Source organism: Bufo bufo, chromosome 5 (assembly GCF_905171765.1).
Source record: "Bufo bufo chromosome 5, aBufBuf1.1, whole genome shotgun sequence".
Classification (NCBI taxonomy): Eukaryota; Metazoa; Chordata; class Amphibia; order Anura; family Bufonidae; genus Bufo; species Bufo bufo.
The window spans coordinates 206,512,760-206,529,679 of NC_053393.1; the positions used below are offsets into that span (position 1 = coordinate 206,512,760).

General features: G+C 44.4%; 1 protein-coding gene across 1 annotated transcript in view; it reads left to right on the forward strand.

Annotated features, from left to right (window-relative positions):
- Positions 1–16,920, forward strand: part of NPHP3 (nephrocystin 3) — a 72,954-nt gene that overhangs the window by 19,317 nt on the left and 36,717 nt on the right. The window contains exons 4-13 of the mRNA XM_040433273.1: positions 857–1,007; positions 3,133–3,285; positions 3,361–3,494; positions 3,577–3,737; positions 5,294–5,456; positions 7,009–7,083; positions 8,534–8,698; positions 12,442–12,545; positions 13,529–13,643; positions 16,699–16,842. Of these exons, the coding sequence (XP_040289207.1) occupies positions 857–1,007; positions 3,133–3,285; positions 3,361–3,494; positions 3,577–3,737; positions 5,294–5,456; positions 7,009–7,083; positions 8,534–8,698; positions 12,442–12,545; positions 13,529–13,643; positions 16,699–16,842 (1,365 nt within the window). The remainder of the gene's footprint in view (positions 1–856; positions 1,008–3,132; positions 3,286–3,360; positions 3,495–3,576; positions 3,738–5,293; positions 5,457–7,008; positions 7,084–8,533; positions 8,699–12,441; positions 12,546–13,528; positions 13,644–16,698; positions 16,843–16,920) is intronic.

Consider the following 16,920-nt stretch of genomic DNA (forward strand, 5'->3'; position numbering starts at 1 on the left):
CAATGTTAATCAGACCGCAGATCAGACCTCCCAATGTCAGGCAGACCTCACAATATTAATCAGACCTCAGATCATACCCCCTTTGTTACACACCTGACCTTAGATCGGACATCCTAATGTTAATCAGACCCCCAGTGATAATCAGAACTCAGATCTAACCTCCCAATGTTACTCAGACTTCCCAATGCTAATCTGACCACAAATCAGACCCTCAGTGTTAATCAGACCTTAGAACAGACACCCTAATGTTAATCAGACCTCATATCAGACCCCCAATATTAATCAGCCCTCCGATCAGTCAGGACACAGCAGTTCAGCGCCAGAAGACCAGGGAGCGATGAGTAAAGTCAGCAGCAGGGGCGCTATATTCACCACTCCCATATACTAATGACCGCTTTCATAATTGAAGCACACATTAGTATTTTCTTTTTAAAAGACACCCTGATATCCCCCCTCCCCTCACACACACATATACACACACACTTTTGGGTGAAAAAAGTACGAAAAATACAGTATTTTATTTGAATCTCAGTATTTCGCAAAAAATTTAACTGTAGCTGACACGTTTTATTTCTTGCTCCTACTACTTCTTTTACCAGTAAAGGAATCTAAAGACATTTTATGGCATACATACAGTATAATTTATATATGTATGATATGTGCAGGTCCCACCTCTGGGACCCACTCTTATCTCAAAAGTGGGGCTCCGACGTGAATGAAGAGCATGCTGCACATGCGCTGTCACCCTCTATTCACTGCTATGGACTTCCAAAAGTTTAGAAGTATACAGTATATATGTATTAATATCATCTAATCCATGAAATGATTAGAACCTGACTGTAATAAGTCTTAACAGATCTTTAGAGAAACAAAAGAAAAAGAGATCCAGGATTTACTCAGAGCCAAAAGAGACCTTGAGGCCAAATTTCAAAGAATGCAAGCCCATGGAATACAAGTGTTTGACCCTGGTGAATCGGATACTGATGACAATGACACTGAAGTGACAGGTAATTATTCTTTTGGAGTTAAACTTTAAACCTTTAGACTTGGCTGGCGACCTACAGTTTGGATGCTTGGAGTGTGGATTTTAGCAGTGAGAACCTAGGAGTTACAATCTCTATTGATTTGTATAACTAAGTAAAGTCTACCTGGTTTCAGATGGCTATAATGTAAATGTATTTTAGTATCCTTATTGTGGCCACATAATTCAGATTTAATTTCAGTTCATTTGAAAAAGGGGAAAATCAGGTTATTTAGCCAAATACAAATTATGGGACACATTTATTAAGACTGGCATTTTTAGATGCCGAACTTAATAAGCCTCTGTGCGGTCGGTGGATCCACCGGAGTTATGTAGAGGTGCTGGCCTCTACATAACTTTGGCGTATCAGCCGCCGATTCTAAATATAAGACAGTTTTCTTGCTGTATTACATTTACACCATTTTCTAAGAGGAAGGAAGGGAGGAAAGGAAGGAAGGAAGGGATTCTATCCCCCTTTCACCATCTTAGGGAATTTTCAGCCTAGGCACGAGAACACGTTATTCCCACCTTCAGGGTCTGAACGTGGGCATAGAAGTCCAGGGAGAGCTGGTAGGGATTTGTCAGTAGGTGACTAACACTCTTACTGTAGATGTGTCCCAAATTGCATATCCATCTACTGTTTGTGCAGTGTAAAATTTACAGTTATAGAGTTTGTCCGGTGTCAGGAGTAAACCAGACAACATAGGGCAACCTCCAGCATTAAAGAAGTGATCAATACTTACCAGGCAGATCTCGCACCACCACTTTGTTCTTCTGAATCTGTTTACCTGGCTACATCTAAGACCTTATGTCAACAACACTTGACCACTGCAGCCAATCACTGGCCTCTTTGGTGCACCACTGAGGCTAGCAAAGTGTTGTTAACGTGACATCACCACTGCAGCTAGGTAAACCGATCCCGGCTGGGAGAACACAGCAGTGGCCTGGGATCTGCCAGGTAACTAATGATCACGCCTTTAATGCTGGCAGATCCCCTGTGTTGTTCAATTTCCTCATGGAACCGGAGAACCTCTTTAAAGACCAATCCTTGTGATAGGTCATCAATGTCTGATTGGTGGGGATCTGACTCCTGATGATCAGCAGTCTGAAGAGACTGCAGCTTTCAGAAAAGTGCTGTGGCCTCTTCATTGCATATCAGTCTTATTACTGTACATTGTATAGTGATTGATCTCGGTACTGCAGCTCAATCCCAATAACTTGAATGAGATTGAGCTGCAGAAATGCCATACGACCAATGGACGTGACGTCAGAAGGCAAGGATGAGACAGCATCAAGTACCACCGCCCTTTCCAACAACTAATCTGTCGAACTCCTACCGATCAGATATTGATGACCTATCCTGATTATAGTGTAGAGTAAGGCCCGTTGCAGACGAGCGATACGGATTAGGTCCGGATGCATTCAGTTAAAAATGTATGATTTCGCAAGCAAGTTCATTCAGTTTTGCCTGTGATTGCGTTCAGTTGTTCAGTTTTTATTGTGCAGGTGCAATGTGCATTGATGCGTTTTTCACGAGCGTGATAAAAAAACTGAAGGTTTACCAACAACATGTTTTAGCAATCATCTGTGAAAAACGCATCGCATCTGCACTTGCTTTTCACGCAGCCCCATTCACTTCTATGGGGCCAAAGTGATGCGTGGAAACCAACGCTCATGTACACAGACCCATTGAAATGAATAGGTCCGGATTCAGTGCGGGCGCAATGCGTTCGCATCACGCATTGCACCCGCTCGGAAAACTCGCTCGTGTGAAAGGGGCATAAAAGGAGCAAAACTGCATACAAAAGTTGCACATCTATAGATAAAATAACTATAATTTATTAAGCAGACCAAGGCAAAAATACAATTGTATACAATACAACCATGTATTAGGACAAACAATGTGTCCCGAACACATCCACATAATCACCAAGTCCTAAATTCTGAGAATTGTAAGCCACCAGAAAAGTACACAAATCATAACATACAATAAATGTGGCATCAAAAATAATACAATACTCATCAAATAGAGGCAGGCATGGTGTGTAGGAAGACGCGCGTCTATTTGATGTTAACCTTTTTAACATTTTGTATGTGTTTATTATACAAAGTCCCGGGAACGCAGTGTGACTACTGGACCAGCGGAGCCTTAGGCAGCGAGCCATCCATGGGCAGTATGATGCAGCTTCAGCAGTCATTTCGGGGCCCGGAGTTTGCTCACAGTTCTATTGATGTCGAAGGGCCATTTGCAAATGTAAACAGAGGTAAATGAGCTTTACATAGAAGAAGTAATGCTTATTTAGGCACGCTTGATGGCTCCATTTTTCCCCACTTTGTAGATGATTGGGACGCAGCGGTGGCCAGCTTGCTACAGGTCACGCCTCTCTTCTCGCAGTCTTTGTGGAGCAATACTGTGCGCTGTTACCTGATAAACACGAAGGATACTCAGACTGAAGTGGACGTTTTCCTGAGGGTGAGAACACATAGAACGTTGTAGAAAGCAGCTTTGATGAGAAATGTGTTACTAGACCATAAACTACTGCTTGTTCTTGTAGGAACACTCTCCGAAGCTTCAGAGGATGTGTGAAACGTTGGGCTACTTCTTCCAGGTGGTGCATTTTCCCGAGGAATGTGAAAACTATTATGATGCTGTGCGGAAGTGGGAAATTGAGAAAAGTTCCCTGGTGATCATATTTATGCGTTCCTCCTTCGATAGGTAAGGTGTGGAAAAATCTTTGCCTAAGGCTCCATTCACACGTCCGCAACGTGTTTTGCGGATACACGGAGCCGCGGATCCGCAAAACACGGAAAGCGGCAATGTGCGTTCCGCACATTGCCGGCACTAATAAAATATGCCTATTCTTGTCCGCAATTGCGGACAAGAATAGGACATGTTCTATTTTTTTGTGGAACGGAAGTGCGGACCCGGAAGTGCGGACCCGAAAGTGCGGATCCGCAATTCCGTGTCCGGGCAGCACATCGTGCTGCCCCATAGGAATGAATGGGTCCGCAATTCCGTTCCGCAATACAATGAAGTTCTTTTAAAGGGGTTTTCCAAGAGTACAGTATTGGTGACCTATACTTAAGGGGGAAGGGTCTCACTCCCGTTACCCCGTCAAACTGCAGGTGAAGAGGCCGTTGCGCTTTGATGAGTGATGCGGCCTCCTCACAGGTCACCAGGCACAGCTCCGTACATTGTATAAAGGCTGTGCCTGGTATTGCAGCCCAGACCCATTCAATTGAATAGGACTAAGCTGCAAATAGGCCATGTGAGCGATGATTGTGACAATGTGCCTATAAAGAGGTCGCGGCGCCCATCAGCAGTATACTATACAGCCTGTCCACTCTGAATCGCATTTCCATTGTCACAAGGAGACACCGGGATAACATTGCTGACCACAAGGGTGGCCCTCACTGGACAGATGGTAAAAGCCAGGAACAGTGAACCACCAGCACACACCAAGGCTGGAGGAACCCCCAGCTTCAGGCATCCAGCAGAGGCTAAATAGCCCAAGCAGCCACACACACACACACACGCACACACACACAAACCCAGTGTTCACAAAACACTAGGAAGAGAGTTAACCCTTCCAACACCAGACAGAGGAAGGAATCCACTTAAAGGGGAAGTGCACACACAAGAATAACAAACCACACGTTACCACCGGCAACAGCATGCGTGGCAACCATGTCACGGCAATCACCCAGAAGGCCGAGACACTTCCACCGCATGCTCTCACAGCAACACCCGCAAGTGTGGCAACAGTGTCACAGCGTACACCATAGGCCGTGACACTGTTTTAATTAAAGAAGTTTAATCCTTCAGTTTTTTTTTTTTGTTTTTTTTGTGGAAACAGGTGCTGGATTATTAGACTTTCTAGATTATCAAATGCAGAATTATCATTCTTTGAAGTTGTAGTAACCAGATCAAGTAGTCATAGTTCAGCTGAGACTGGTGCTCTGGGCCAGATATCTTTCTTCTTGGAGGTCCAATGTACGTGGCCTGTATTGCCTGCAGACACGGGGCTTGATTACAGCAGTGTCCTTTAGGCCAGAGCAAATTTCAGTGTGGAATAGATGAAAATTCTGCCTCTTGAACATTCCCGTACTGTGTCATTTCATTCCTTGGAGAGGACTTTTTTTTTTTTTTTTTTAATTTTTGCATCGGACTAGTAGGTCACAATATATATGAAGCTCACATCTAGTTTAGTGTTTTACCATTTGAGAACTTTCTGTTTAGTCTCAGTTCATTCATTTAAGCCTTGTTCGCAGCGTACAATGCAGTTCTGTCTGGGAAGACTGTAAGGAAGCATTCCTGAAAAATACTGAGGGCAAGCCGAGAATTGTTTATCACAAAACAGAGGATGGCGCAGGAATCTCCGACTGCATCCAGCAGCTAATGGAGGAGGATCCGAATAAAGCAAATAAAACAAAGGTGAGCACCTGTCAGCAGAATCAACTGGATTAGACCAGGCATACTGTCTTGTAGGGTTGATCCTGTCTTGTGAAAATTGGTTGCGGTGTTCCCAAGAAAAAAACAACAACTTTTATTCTTTATGCAAACAAGAGCTTCAGTGCACTGAGTGGAGTGGGCAGCACTGAAAAGCTAAGGTGCACTGAGTGGCTAAGCTACTTTCACACTACCGTTCAGAGCGGGTCGGTCTGATGTCTGCCCAGACGGATCCGCTCATATAATGCAGACTTGGGATCCGTTCAGAACGGATCCGTCTGCATTATATTGTAGAAATAATTCTAAGTGTGAAAGTTGTTCAGACGGATCCGTCCAGACTTTACATTGAAAGTCAATGGGGGACGGATCCGTTTGAAAATTGAGCCATACTGTGTCAACTTCAAACGGATCCGTCCCCATTGACTTACATTGTAAGTCTGGACGTATCCGTTTGCCTCCGCACGGCCAGGCGGACACCCGAACGCTGCAAGCAGCGTTCAGGTGTCCTCTTGCTGAGCGGAGCGGAGGCTGAACGCTGCCAGACTGATGCATTCTGAGCGGATCCGCATCCATTCAGAATGCATTGGGGCAGTACTGATGCGTTTGGGGCCGCTTGTGAGAGCCTTCAAATGGAGCTACAAGTGGAGCCCCGAACGCTAGTGTGAAAGTAGCCTTACCATGTTTTTATTGAACACACCATGTAAACATTCACAGTGCAGGTGGAAAAAGTAAGTGAACCCTTTGATTTAATAACTGGTTGAACCTCCTTTGGCAGTAATTACTTCAATCAAACGTTTCCTGTAGTTGCAGATCAGACGTGCACAACGGTCATTGAGCCATACTGTGTCATCTTCAAGCGGATCCGTCCCCATTGACTTACATGGTAAGTCTGGACGGATCCGTTTGCCTCCGCACGGCCAGGCAGACACCCGAACGCTGCAAGCAGCGTTCAGATGTCCGCTTGCTGAGCGGAGGCTGAACGCTGCCAGACTTATGCATTCTGAGCGGATCCGCGTCCACTCAGAATGCATTAGGGCAGTACGGGTGCGTTCGGGGCTGCTTGTGAGACCCTTCAAACGGAGCTCACAAGCGGAGCCCCGAACGCTAGTGTGAAGGTAGCCTAAGACCCACCTCTTGGTGCACTGAGTGGCTAGGACCCACCTCTTGGTGCACTGAGTGGCTAGGACCCACCTCTTGGTGCACTGAGTGGCTAGGACCCACCTCTTGGTGCACTGAGTGGCTAGGACCCACCTCTTGGTGCACTGAGTGGCTAGGACCCACCTCTTGGTGCACTGAGTGGCTAGGACCCACCTCTTGGTGCACTGAAGCCCTCAGTAGCATAAATAATGAGCGTTTTTTTCTTGGCAGTGCCGCAACCAATTTTCTGCTCCTTAATACCCTATCTATAAAAGGTGCATGTTTATTAATATTAATGGCAGACTAGATGTGTAGTAGTTTATGGATTTCGTGGATTTGTAACTCTCTCTAAAAACGACTATTACCAGCATTTTTTACAATATGAAGCTGCATTTTTCAGATTATTGAGCACGATGGAGAGCCTGAAGAAGGGGCTTATAAAACCTACTGTCATGTAGAGCAAGTCATAAAACAGGTATGTAAGGTCTCATGCATGTCAAACAGTAAATAGGCACAAATGGGACAACTTGCTCGTGATCCAATCGGTATTGTGATACATTTTTAGAACTACCTCATCTGTAATAAAGGTAATCCATACGGACATCCTGGCCCACTATTGCTCATGTGTTATAATTATTGGGCCTGTATGAATGAAAGGGATTTTGCCATCATACATGTGTAGGATACTGTATGTCGTAGATGAGGGTCCCACCTTTTGGACCTACACTTATTTTAACAAAAAGGCCCTTCGCCTGGAGAGGCGTCTGCCGCATCCAGGCGGTACATGAATAAAGGGGTTTTCTGTCTCTATTCACTTGTACAGCTGAACACCTTTAGTCACGTAACCCCCATAGAAGTGAATGACAAAAGTCACACATAGGCATGGCCTCGTTCTTCATTCATTGTAGACATGGATGCAGTGGCTGTCTCACCAGGCAGGACATGGGGTCAAGTCTATAGAGGCAATTTCCACTTCTTGGATTTTCAACTGTCAGATATTTGTGACCTACACTGTGATGGGAACACCCCTTTAAATAAGATTGTACTGGTTAAAGGAGTTAGAAATTGTCAAATGTTTAATTTTGCACAGGTCGTGTGTTACACTAGGCTTTAATGTCCCTGCGGCCTTGTCAACCAGTCTCTGCAGTGGATGTCACTGTAGCCAAAATATCATTGTGGTCTCTAGTGACTGCACAACAAAGATGCATGAAGTTAAGACATTACGGATAGTGTTGAGCGAACTTGTAGTTTCAAGCTTGGCATGCAAGGTTCGGGTTATCTAAGAATTCTATTATGGATTCCTCTACCATGGACCATAACTTCTGGTCCGTGGTAGCGGAATCCATAATGGTATTCGTACATAATCCGAACCCGAACCTTGTATGCCGGATTTGAAACCACAAGTTCTCTCAACACTAATTATGGACACAACATTGTGGAAGACCAGTTTACATGCAGCAGGGAGTGGATAACACTTGTGTGTTATGATCAGGGTACTGAGACCTCTACTGATCTATGGAACGAAGAGGTTGCTGCACTCTCCTGAGCGCCATCCCAGCTCTCATCTGCTCTGTTTGTAGTGCTTAGTACAGACAGTGCACTTTGGCCGCATCCGTTGAGTTTAGCTCTATAATATTCAGCATGTCCTATCCAGTATAGTCAATAATTGCTTCCGATTAGCTGAGGATACTACAGCCAGCCTCTTTCAAGATTCAGCATTAGGGCCCATTCACACAGCCGTATGAATGAGTCCACACCCGTTCTGCAATTTTTACGGAACGGGTGCAGACCCATTCATTTCAATGGAACTGAACTACGGATGCGGCCCCACAAAAAATATAGAGCATGTCCTATTGTTTTCCACAATTGCAGCCGTTTAAATGTTTGAGATAATGTCCTGACAATTTTCTTTTTTTTCATTGCAGGATTTGTTGGGTGTTGAGATCTCTGACCCTGATGCCAAAGATGATCCTGCAGTTCAAGAAGATGATGACTTTGGGGATGTTTTATGGGATGTCCATGATGAACAGGAGCAGATGGAGACTTTTCAGCATGCATCCCAGTCTACATGTGAGCTGGGGTTTGACAAAGTAAGTACAAATGGCTTAAAGGGATATTACGGTCAAGTAAAGTGATCTCCTAGGGGATAACTATTAAATCGGATGGGATTCTACTGCTGGGAGCCCCCCAGATTACAAGACTGGGATCCCATCACCACCACCCCCCAGGTGAACGAACTGGTCAGGCATGAATGTGGCTGCTCCATTAGCTTCTTTTTTAAATCATTTTTATTGCTTTTGTATTAAAGATTAATACAGAAAAAGAAGCCAAAAATGAAACAGCACAAAATACAACAGTGCATAAAGAAGTCCCACAAGAATCCCTACCTCCCTCCACCCTGATCCCACCCCACAGGGGCCATAGAACCAGTCCAAAGATATAAGAGGAAAGAAAAATATAAGATTAAATAAGAATAAGAGGTGCACTCAAACATTCACATAGGGAAGCCCGCACATTATATTACAGTAGGTCTCCCCAACCCACATGACTTATATCTCCAACTATCCATACACCAACAGCCCTCTCTGCTCCGTAAGGACACACAATTTGCTCAAATTTGCTCACAGTACCTCTCTTTAAATATACTCCTAATAATGACATTCATCCTGTTGAGATATTCCAGGAATGTTGGTGGAAGGGGTTGGATCCAGTACCTGGCTATCAACTTCCTGGCTTGGTAAAGCATCCGCTGTACCCTACAATATAGCTGTCCACTCATAGCCATATTAGTGAGAATACCCAACAACCATGCTTTAGGAAAAGCTGGAATAGAGATGACAAATACTTCTCTAACACGAGAGATAACTGAATCCCAGAACCCTCTCCGTTTCTCCCATTCCCCATCATATGCAGTAGGTGTGCCCCAGCGCCCCCACATCTTGGGCAATTGTCATCCACCCTCACTCCAATTCTGTGGAGAAATGCAGGAGAACGGTATACTCTGTGACGCATACATAACCGAGACATCCCATGCTTTTCAGAAAGTGCAAGCTCAGGTATTAACGCTAAGACCTTTTCCCATCCCTCCTTGGTAATATGCCCAATGTCTGTCTCTCATTTTTGTTTAATCGACAAAGGAAAGCTTTGTCTTGGTAGGTCTGCGCTGAATAAGAGTAAGTGTAGGATATAAAGCTCTCTTTCACCGTGGAGCCAGATACTCCATCTAGTAGGACATCTGAGTGGCTGATATTGTTTTAAAGCATTAAAGATAGTATACCTCTTGTTGGCATCCCCCAAGCCCCGCACATTCCACACCACCACAGTAACCCCTACTGCCATATCAACAGATCAGGCCATGACCTGAATACTGAAAGCAGCCCCTAACGAGTGCTACATACAATCCAATATGAAGGAGTCAAAGAATGACTAGCAAAGGCAATCCTGCTCATCACTAATAGTATGCCCCTGAGGAGGTCCCAACCCATAACAAAAAGAGAAAACCAAAGAGAACAAAACACAAACATTTTTCATGTCATGCGGAAAAGAGCGAACACCACATAGCCTAATGTAGGCATTAAAGGAACCGCCTATACCCATATAGTGCATAGTACCTCAATATTCCTGCACATGCCCATAATAAAAGTATTGAAACAACTCTCACAAATCAACATGAATCCCCAGGTGCCTAGACACTATAATAGTAGGCCAATAAGAACAAGAAACAATGAAATACCAAAACTAGAAGAGCCTGCAAAACAATAGCATATTACTGTACATCATGCACAGTACTCAGATGCAACCAGGCATTAATTACTGTCCATTCGTGGATTCATTGACATCCAACCATTCAGAAGCCTGTGTTGTAGCATTCATAGCGACAAGTCGCAGTTAGGCAGGATAAAACATAGAATATGGGAGGTACAAGGCTCTCATACGCCACTTGAAACTGCTCTCTTCTTCTCTATACGTCAGCGGAAAAATCTGGGAAGATGGAGATTTTTCCCGCCATAGGCCCCATCTCTCTCGCTTTGCGCAAAATAATGTCCTTATCTGTATAATGTAATATTCGAATCAAGATCGGATTGGGGGGGGGGGGGGGATTTCCTGGAGGCAGTGGCCTAGTTGGAACTCTGTGGGCCCTCTCAACATAAACAGGGCAGTGAGAGAGTCTTTGCCAAACGTTGTTAACAACCATGTCTCAAAAAACTCACCGCCCTCCATCTTCTCAGGAACTCCTATAACTCTCAAGTTGTTCCTGTGCAATCTGTTTTCTATATCCTCCGCTTTAGCGGCCACCGCCACAATGTTGTTGATCATTCTTTTCATGTCCCCTTTCAGCAGTGGGACATGTTCCTCCAGCTCTTTGACCCTTCCCTCCACAGCACTGCAGATCATGCCTAATATAGTTCACATCCTCCTTAACACCATAGCCATATTACGCTGTGCCACTGCCGAAAAAACGTCCTTAATAGTAGGTTCTGAGAAGGGAACAGCAATAGCCATAGAGGGCAGGGGGACAGTCGCCTCCAATGCAGGTGACAGGCCCGATGGTTCGGTCTGGGCTTCCGCTACTCTCTCCGAGCAGGGTACAGAAGACCACTCACCCCCGAAGGCACCATCTGATTCCCATGTGTCTGGAGCAGATTGCAATGTTGACTCCTGATCAGCCACTGAGGTAAATTTCCTGATATCGGCACCATGTTTGCCATGTGGCCTAGGTGTAGCCAGGGCTCCATCTCCTCCAAGATCTTTCCTTGGCGGCTTCTCGGGAATGCCGGGTCATGGTGGTTCTCTATGGTTAAAGGGGAACCTCAGCACTAGCACCTGGTTTCAAAATGCGATAAAAAGTGCAAGATGTCACGGATTATGAAGTATAATCAGAGGGAGCTCTTATCAGGCGCGTCCGCTCACATCCCCAGCCAGGCTCTGCCCCTGCTCCATTCATTTCTAAGGAAGTTCCTGGAGATAGCCGAGTGCTTACTCAAGGCTCTATGGATGAGCTGAAAAGTTGCAACCACATGGGTGAAGTGTTTTTCTTTCCACTCATTTTTTGTGAGAGTGCTGCCATTTTTCGTCTTGTATTGTCCTGGATTTGTTGCCGAATCCATTGGTCTGCGCCTATTTGGCCTGCTGTTCTGCCATAGTCGGGGACAGATTCTCTTTAACAGGAGTGCTCCTTTTTAGCAGTGGTAGTGATCTAAAAATTGATCAATCTGGGAAGAATTATTTTCCCCATGGCAGCTGAACCATCCAATGTTATACTTATACAATGTTATGCAAAATCTCTGAGGTTTTCTTTTATTATTTGTTATAAATGTCAATAATTCTGGTCCAACGTGAAGTGAATAACAAGGTTGGCATACCTTTTGAGCTGTATAGGCGCTGGTTCATTATATACTTAGATCACTATTAGTAGTTATTAACATTTTGGAAAGATTGACACTCAATCGCTTTAAAACTCAGTGCAAAGATTATAAATGGCAGGGGTGTAACTATAATTCATAGGGCCCAATAGCCAAACAAGATGGGTCCCCTTATCACCTAGTATAAGAAAATGAAAACAGCAGCATATATAGCAATAATTAAAGGTATGTATAATAGCACCACATACCACAACACCCACATTATAGAAAAAAATAACATCATATTGTTATTCCCCACAAAAAGGCCCAATGTTCTTGCACCTTATTGCCCCCCCAACCTCTGGGCTCCATAGCAAGAGCTTTGGCTGTAGTTATGCAAATGATAGATGGAAACCTTCCACTGCAGACCCGCTAATACTCATATAAATGTTTATTTTGCTGTATTTTCTGTCTATTGTGTTTTATTTTAGTACTATGATCGCTTGAATGATTTAGTAGCTGCTCCTGCCCCCATTCCCCCACTGCTAATATCAGGAGGACCCGGTTCTGGAAAATCTCTACTCCTTTCAAAGTGGTACGTTAGTTTCCAGGGCTTTCTGACGCATCAAACTAAAATAGATTTACTAGTGAATTTTGTTGGAAAAGAAGTGTATGTTTTTTTTTGTGTGTTCTTTTTTAAATTTGCTAAAAAAAAAAAATCTGTTATTTGGCTATACAGTATATTTATCCAAATCGGAGTTCTGCCATTGATCTGTAAGTGTGTGTTTTAAAAAAAAAAAAAAAAGTTTTGTGTGAAGGAACTGACATAATATCGAAAACTAAAAGCTTCTTAAAGGGTACCTATCATTTAAAAAGTTAGGATTGTTGGAGGTTAGGGTGCTGAGATCCCTACCGTTCGCTTAAACTACGGTTCAGATTTTCTGCAGATTTTTAGAAGCAGAGCCAGTCAGAAACGAAGGGGCACAACGCTTCTGCCCCCAGCACCTAGACCGCCGCCAGTCATCATTTCTGACCTGTCGCTATGACATGCCAAACTGACAGCTAGCCTGTAAAAAAGATGTAAACCTAGAGAGCGCCTAAAAGAAATGTATCATGAGACAATCCTTTTAAATAAGGTCAGGCTCACATACCCGTGGCAAACATCTAGGCGATAAGGAGCATTTGATAGGTTTTCCACCGATCTTTCCTAGTAGTTTCTGTGTTGTCCATAGACCACACATTTCACTAGCTGTTTAGTTGTCTTCTCATCAAAACTGATCTGCTTTGTTTGAATGGAGAAGATTTACCAGAAAAAACATATCTGAAACGTTGGCCATTATAACGGACTACTCCTCACCATCCGCTGTAGGCCCAAGGAGAAAATATCCCATTAGTATGGATATAGGAAAAGCAGCCTTTTGTTATTTATGACCATAAAGCAACCCCCTTACATAATGTAGAACATCGGCTTTCTGTGGCCTCATAGCCAATGCTATTGTATATGACTTCTACACAATCAGTATCGGCATTATCCTGGTCAGCAGTCCTGCTCCTAATGACAAGGTTTTATATGTGCAGGATCCAACTTCAGCAGAAACATTCACCAAACACTCTTATGTTGTATCATTTTGTTGGAAAACCAATGTCAACCAGCTCCGAGCCGGCTTTGATCATAAAGAGACTGACCCTGAAGGTAACGTTCCCTTTTTTATGTGCTTAGGATGTATAGCACAAAGATCACAGTTGAGTCACTGTAAGAGTAAAGCCTGTTTTAGGCTACTTTCACACTAGCGTTCGGGGCTCCGCTTGTGAGTTCCGTTTGAAGGCTCTCACAAGCGGCCCCAAACGGATCCGTCCAGCCCTAATGCATTCTGAGTGGAGGCGGATCCGCTCAGAATGCATCAGTTTGGCACCGTTTGTCCTCCACTCCGCTCAGCAGGCGGACCCCTGAACGCAGCTTGCAGCGTTCAGGTGTCCGCCTGGCCGTGCGGAGGCAAACGGATCCGTCCAGACTTACAATGTAAGTCAATGGGGACGGATCCGTTTGAAGATGACACAATATGGCTCAATTTTCAAACGGATCCGTCCCCCATTGACTTTCAATGTAAAGTCAAAACGGATCCGTTTGCATTATCATGAACAAAAAAAAAATAATAATAATTTTTTTTTTTGTTCATGGTAATGCAAACGGATCCGTTCTGAACGGATCTAAGCGTTTGCATTATAGGTGCGGATCCGTCTGTGCAGATACCAGACGGATCCGCACCTAAGGCAGGTGTGAAAGTAGCCTTACACTGCTATTTTTAGATCCGGCAGGCTGTTCTGGCAGGGAATCTGTATTCTGTCAGTGACAGAAGATACCACATCACCGTCATTATAATGGGGACCAGCGGAGATCTGGCCGCAACCTGGCAAGTATGTTTGCCGGGTTGTGGCCGGACCTCCGCCGCTCCCCATCATATTCACTGGGGCAGGTGGGTGTCAGGTAGCATCCGATAGTTATGGATCCAGACATTTTCGGCAGGCTGTTCCAGCAGATGGTAAACGCTAGTGTGAAACTAGTCTAAGTTGTATATTTATCCACAGGACAGGGGATAACTATTAAATCTGTTGGGGTCCTACCCGATTACCAGAATGGGGGCCCTGTGCCCCCTGCAGCTCCCCTGAAATGAACGGAGTGGCCGGTCGCACAGGTCCGTTGCTGCTCTATTCATTTCTATGATAGTTCCGGATATAGCCAAGTACAGCGCTCAGCTATCTCAGGAATTCCCATAGAAATGAATGGTGCGGCCATACGCAAGCCCCGCCGGGCGCTTAGTTTATTTCAGGGGGGCTGCAGGGGGTTTCGTGATCTGTGGCGGTCCCAGCAGCAGTAGATCTAATAGTTATCTCCTATCCTGTGGATAGTGGATAACTTCAAACAACTGGAATACCCCTTTAAGTGGGGAAGAAAAAATCCTCCATAAAATCCACAAGTAATATACTACTGCAGATAAAGGCCACATTCACACGTCAGTGATTTCCATCAGTGATTGTGAGCCAAAGCCAGGATTGGAGCCTCCACAGACATAAGGTATAAGGGCTCATTCAGACGGCCGTATGCTGTCCGCAAAAATGCGGATCCGGATCAGTTCAGCATGTCCGCAGAAAAACTGATTGCTTTCCGTTTTTTTGCGGACCCATAGACTTCAATGGGGCCATGTCCTGATTTTCACTGACAAGTATAGGACATGTTTCATTTGTTTTGGAATGGAAGGAAAGGAACCTATAGAAGTGAATGGTTCAGCATCTAATCTGCAAAAAAAAAAATAACAGATCCGCATTTTTGTGGACCGCATACGTCCGTCTGAATGAGCCCTAAGGGAAAGATCTGCACCTGGTTTTGGCTCAAAATCACTGATGGAAATCACTGACCAAATAACTGAAGTGTGAATGAGGCCTAACTGTGGATCTGCTGCAAAATCCACAACTGCAAATTTCAAAACTATTTGAAGTCCACAGTGGCAAATCTGCATGATTTGTTGCCGATCGCCATGCGGATTTGGTGCAGAAACTGCTTGCTGCAAACTCGGCCTGAGATGACTTAGAAAAGAACAGCATGGACATGGCACACCAGTGAAGTGAGCAGGGTCTAGAGCAGGGTGCACCACCAATGGAAAGAACCACATGCATGCATGGCCTCCTGGAAGTGCAAGCTGCGCCTATCAGACCATATTAGCACATATTTCTTATATGGTGTAAATGTCACGGATAATGATGCCCCTTTTACGTTTTTTTTTTTTTTATTGTGGCTCTTGGGACTGGTTCAGTATAACAATGTGGCCCTCAGAAAAGGTGGTGTCCCCTGGTCTATAGGTTGTATCTTCACAGGGTATCAGTTTTGTCCATAGTGTTTTTTTTTTGTGTGATTCCAAGGTGTAGACTGATCATTTGGGGATTTAGGGCATTGCCAAAAGGAATTGTGGGAGGCACAGACCGTTGGACAATACGTACACTCTTTAAAGGTACAGTGCCTTGTGGGACTAGCTCAGCTGAATGTGTTTTACGTTTTACTTAGCGATCCATTGCTTCGTTTTGGAGAAAAAGTGCTTTTAGTACTACATATCAAATAAGTAGTTAAGTGCACTGAGGGCGGGTCCAAGGCACTCTGCAGCTTTGCCTCTGCTGCTTGCTTCCACTTGACCTGAATTGACAGAGCAAGGTTCCTGCATAGTCATCTTGCCTGGTTCCTGCATAGTCCTCTTGCCTGGCTCTATCAATCAAGAAGGAGAGGAAAAGGCTGGCAGAGGAAGCAGGGTGCACAGAGTGGCTTGGGCCTGCCCTCAGTGCACTCAGGTAAACCAGCTTCCTGCTCTGCCAGGCAGATTACAGCGGCACTTTACTATTCGGGGAGGCAGTAAATGTACTAAGCGACAGTTACTCAAGAAAGAGCCACTGACGAGGACACAAAAGAGAGAGAAGTCTGCTAGGAAGAGAGGTTTTCTGAATCTGCATTTTATTTTTTATGTGTGTTTATGCTGCATTACATTCATTTTGCTTTTTCACTTTTCACACACTCATATATTTTAAGTAATTGGGGAGTTTTATTAAACAGCGTAAAAGAAAAACTGTCTTTGTTGCCCATAGAAACCATTTACCGCCTAGGTTGCTATGGGCAACACAACCAGTTTATCTTTCAGACCGTCTTCTAAATCTCCCCCATTGTGCATACTATTATTGTCATGTTTATGTGTTTTTTTCTGGTGCAGCTTATGCAGCATTCCTGGTCAGTATCATCACTTTCCATGGATCCGGGAAAGTTCTTGGAAGAATTTCCCCACTGGCTTGAGAAGCTTTCCATTCGCTATCAAGGCAACATCATCATCATCATTGACTCCATTGATCAAATAGAGGTATAGGTGAATGCCAAAGTTTTACATGATTAGCGCCATCTATGGTTACAGTGGGAATTTTGAGTCGCTCGTGTTAAA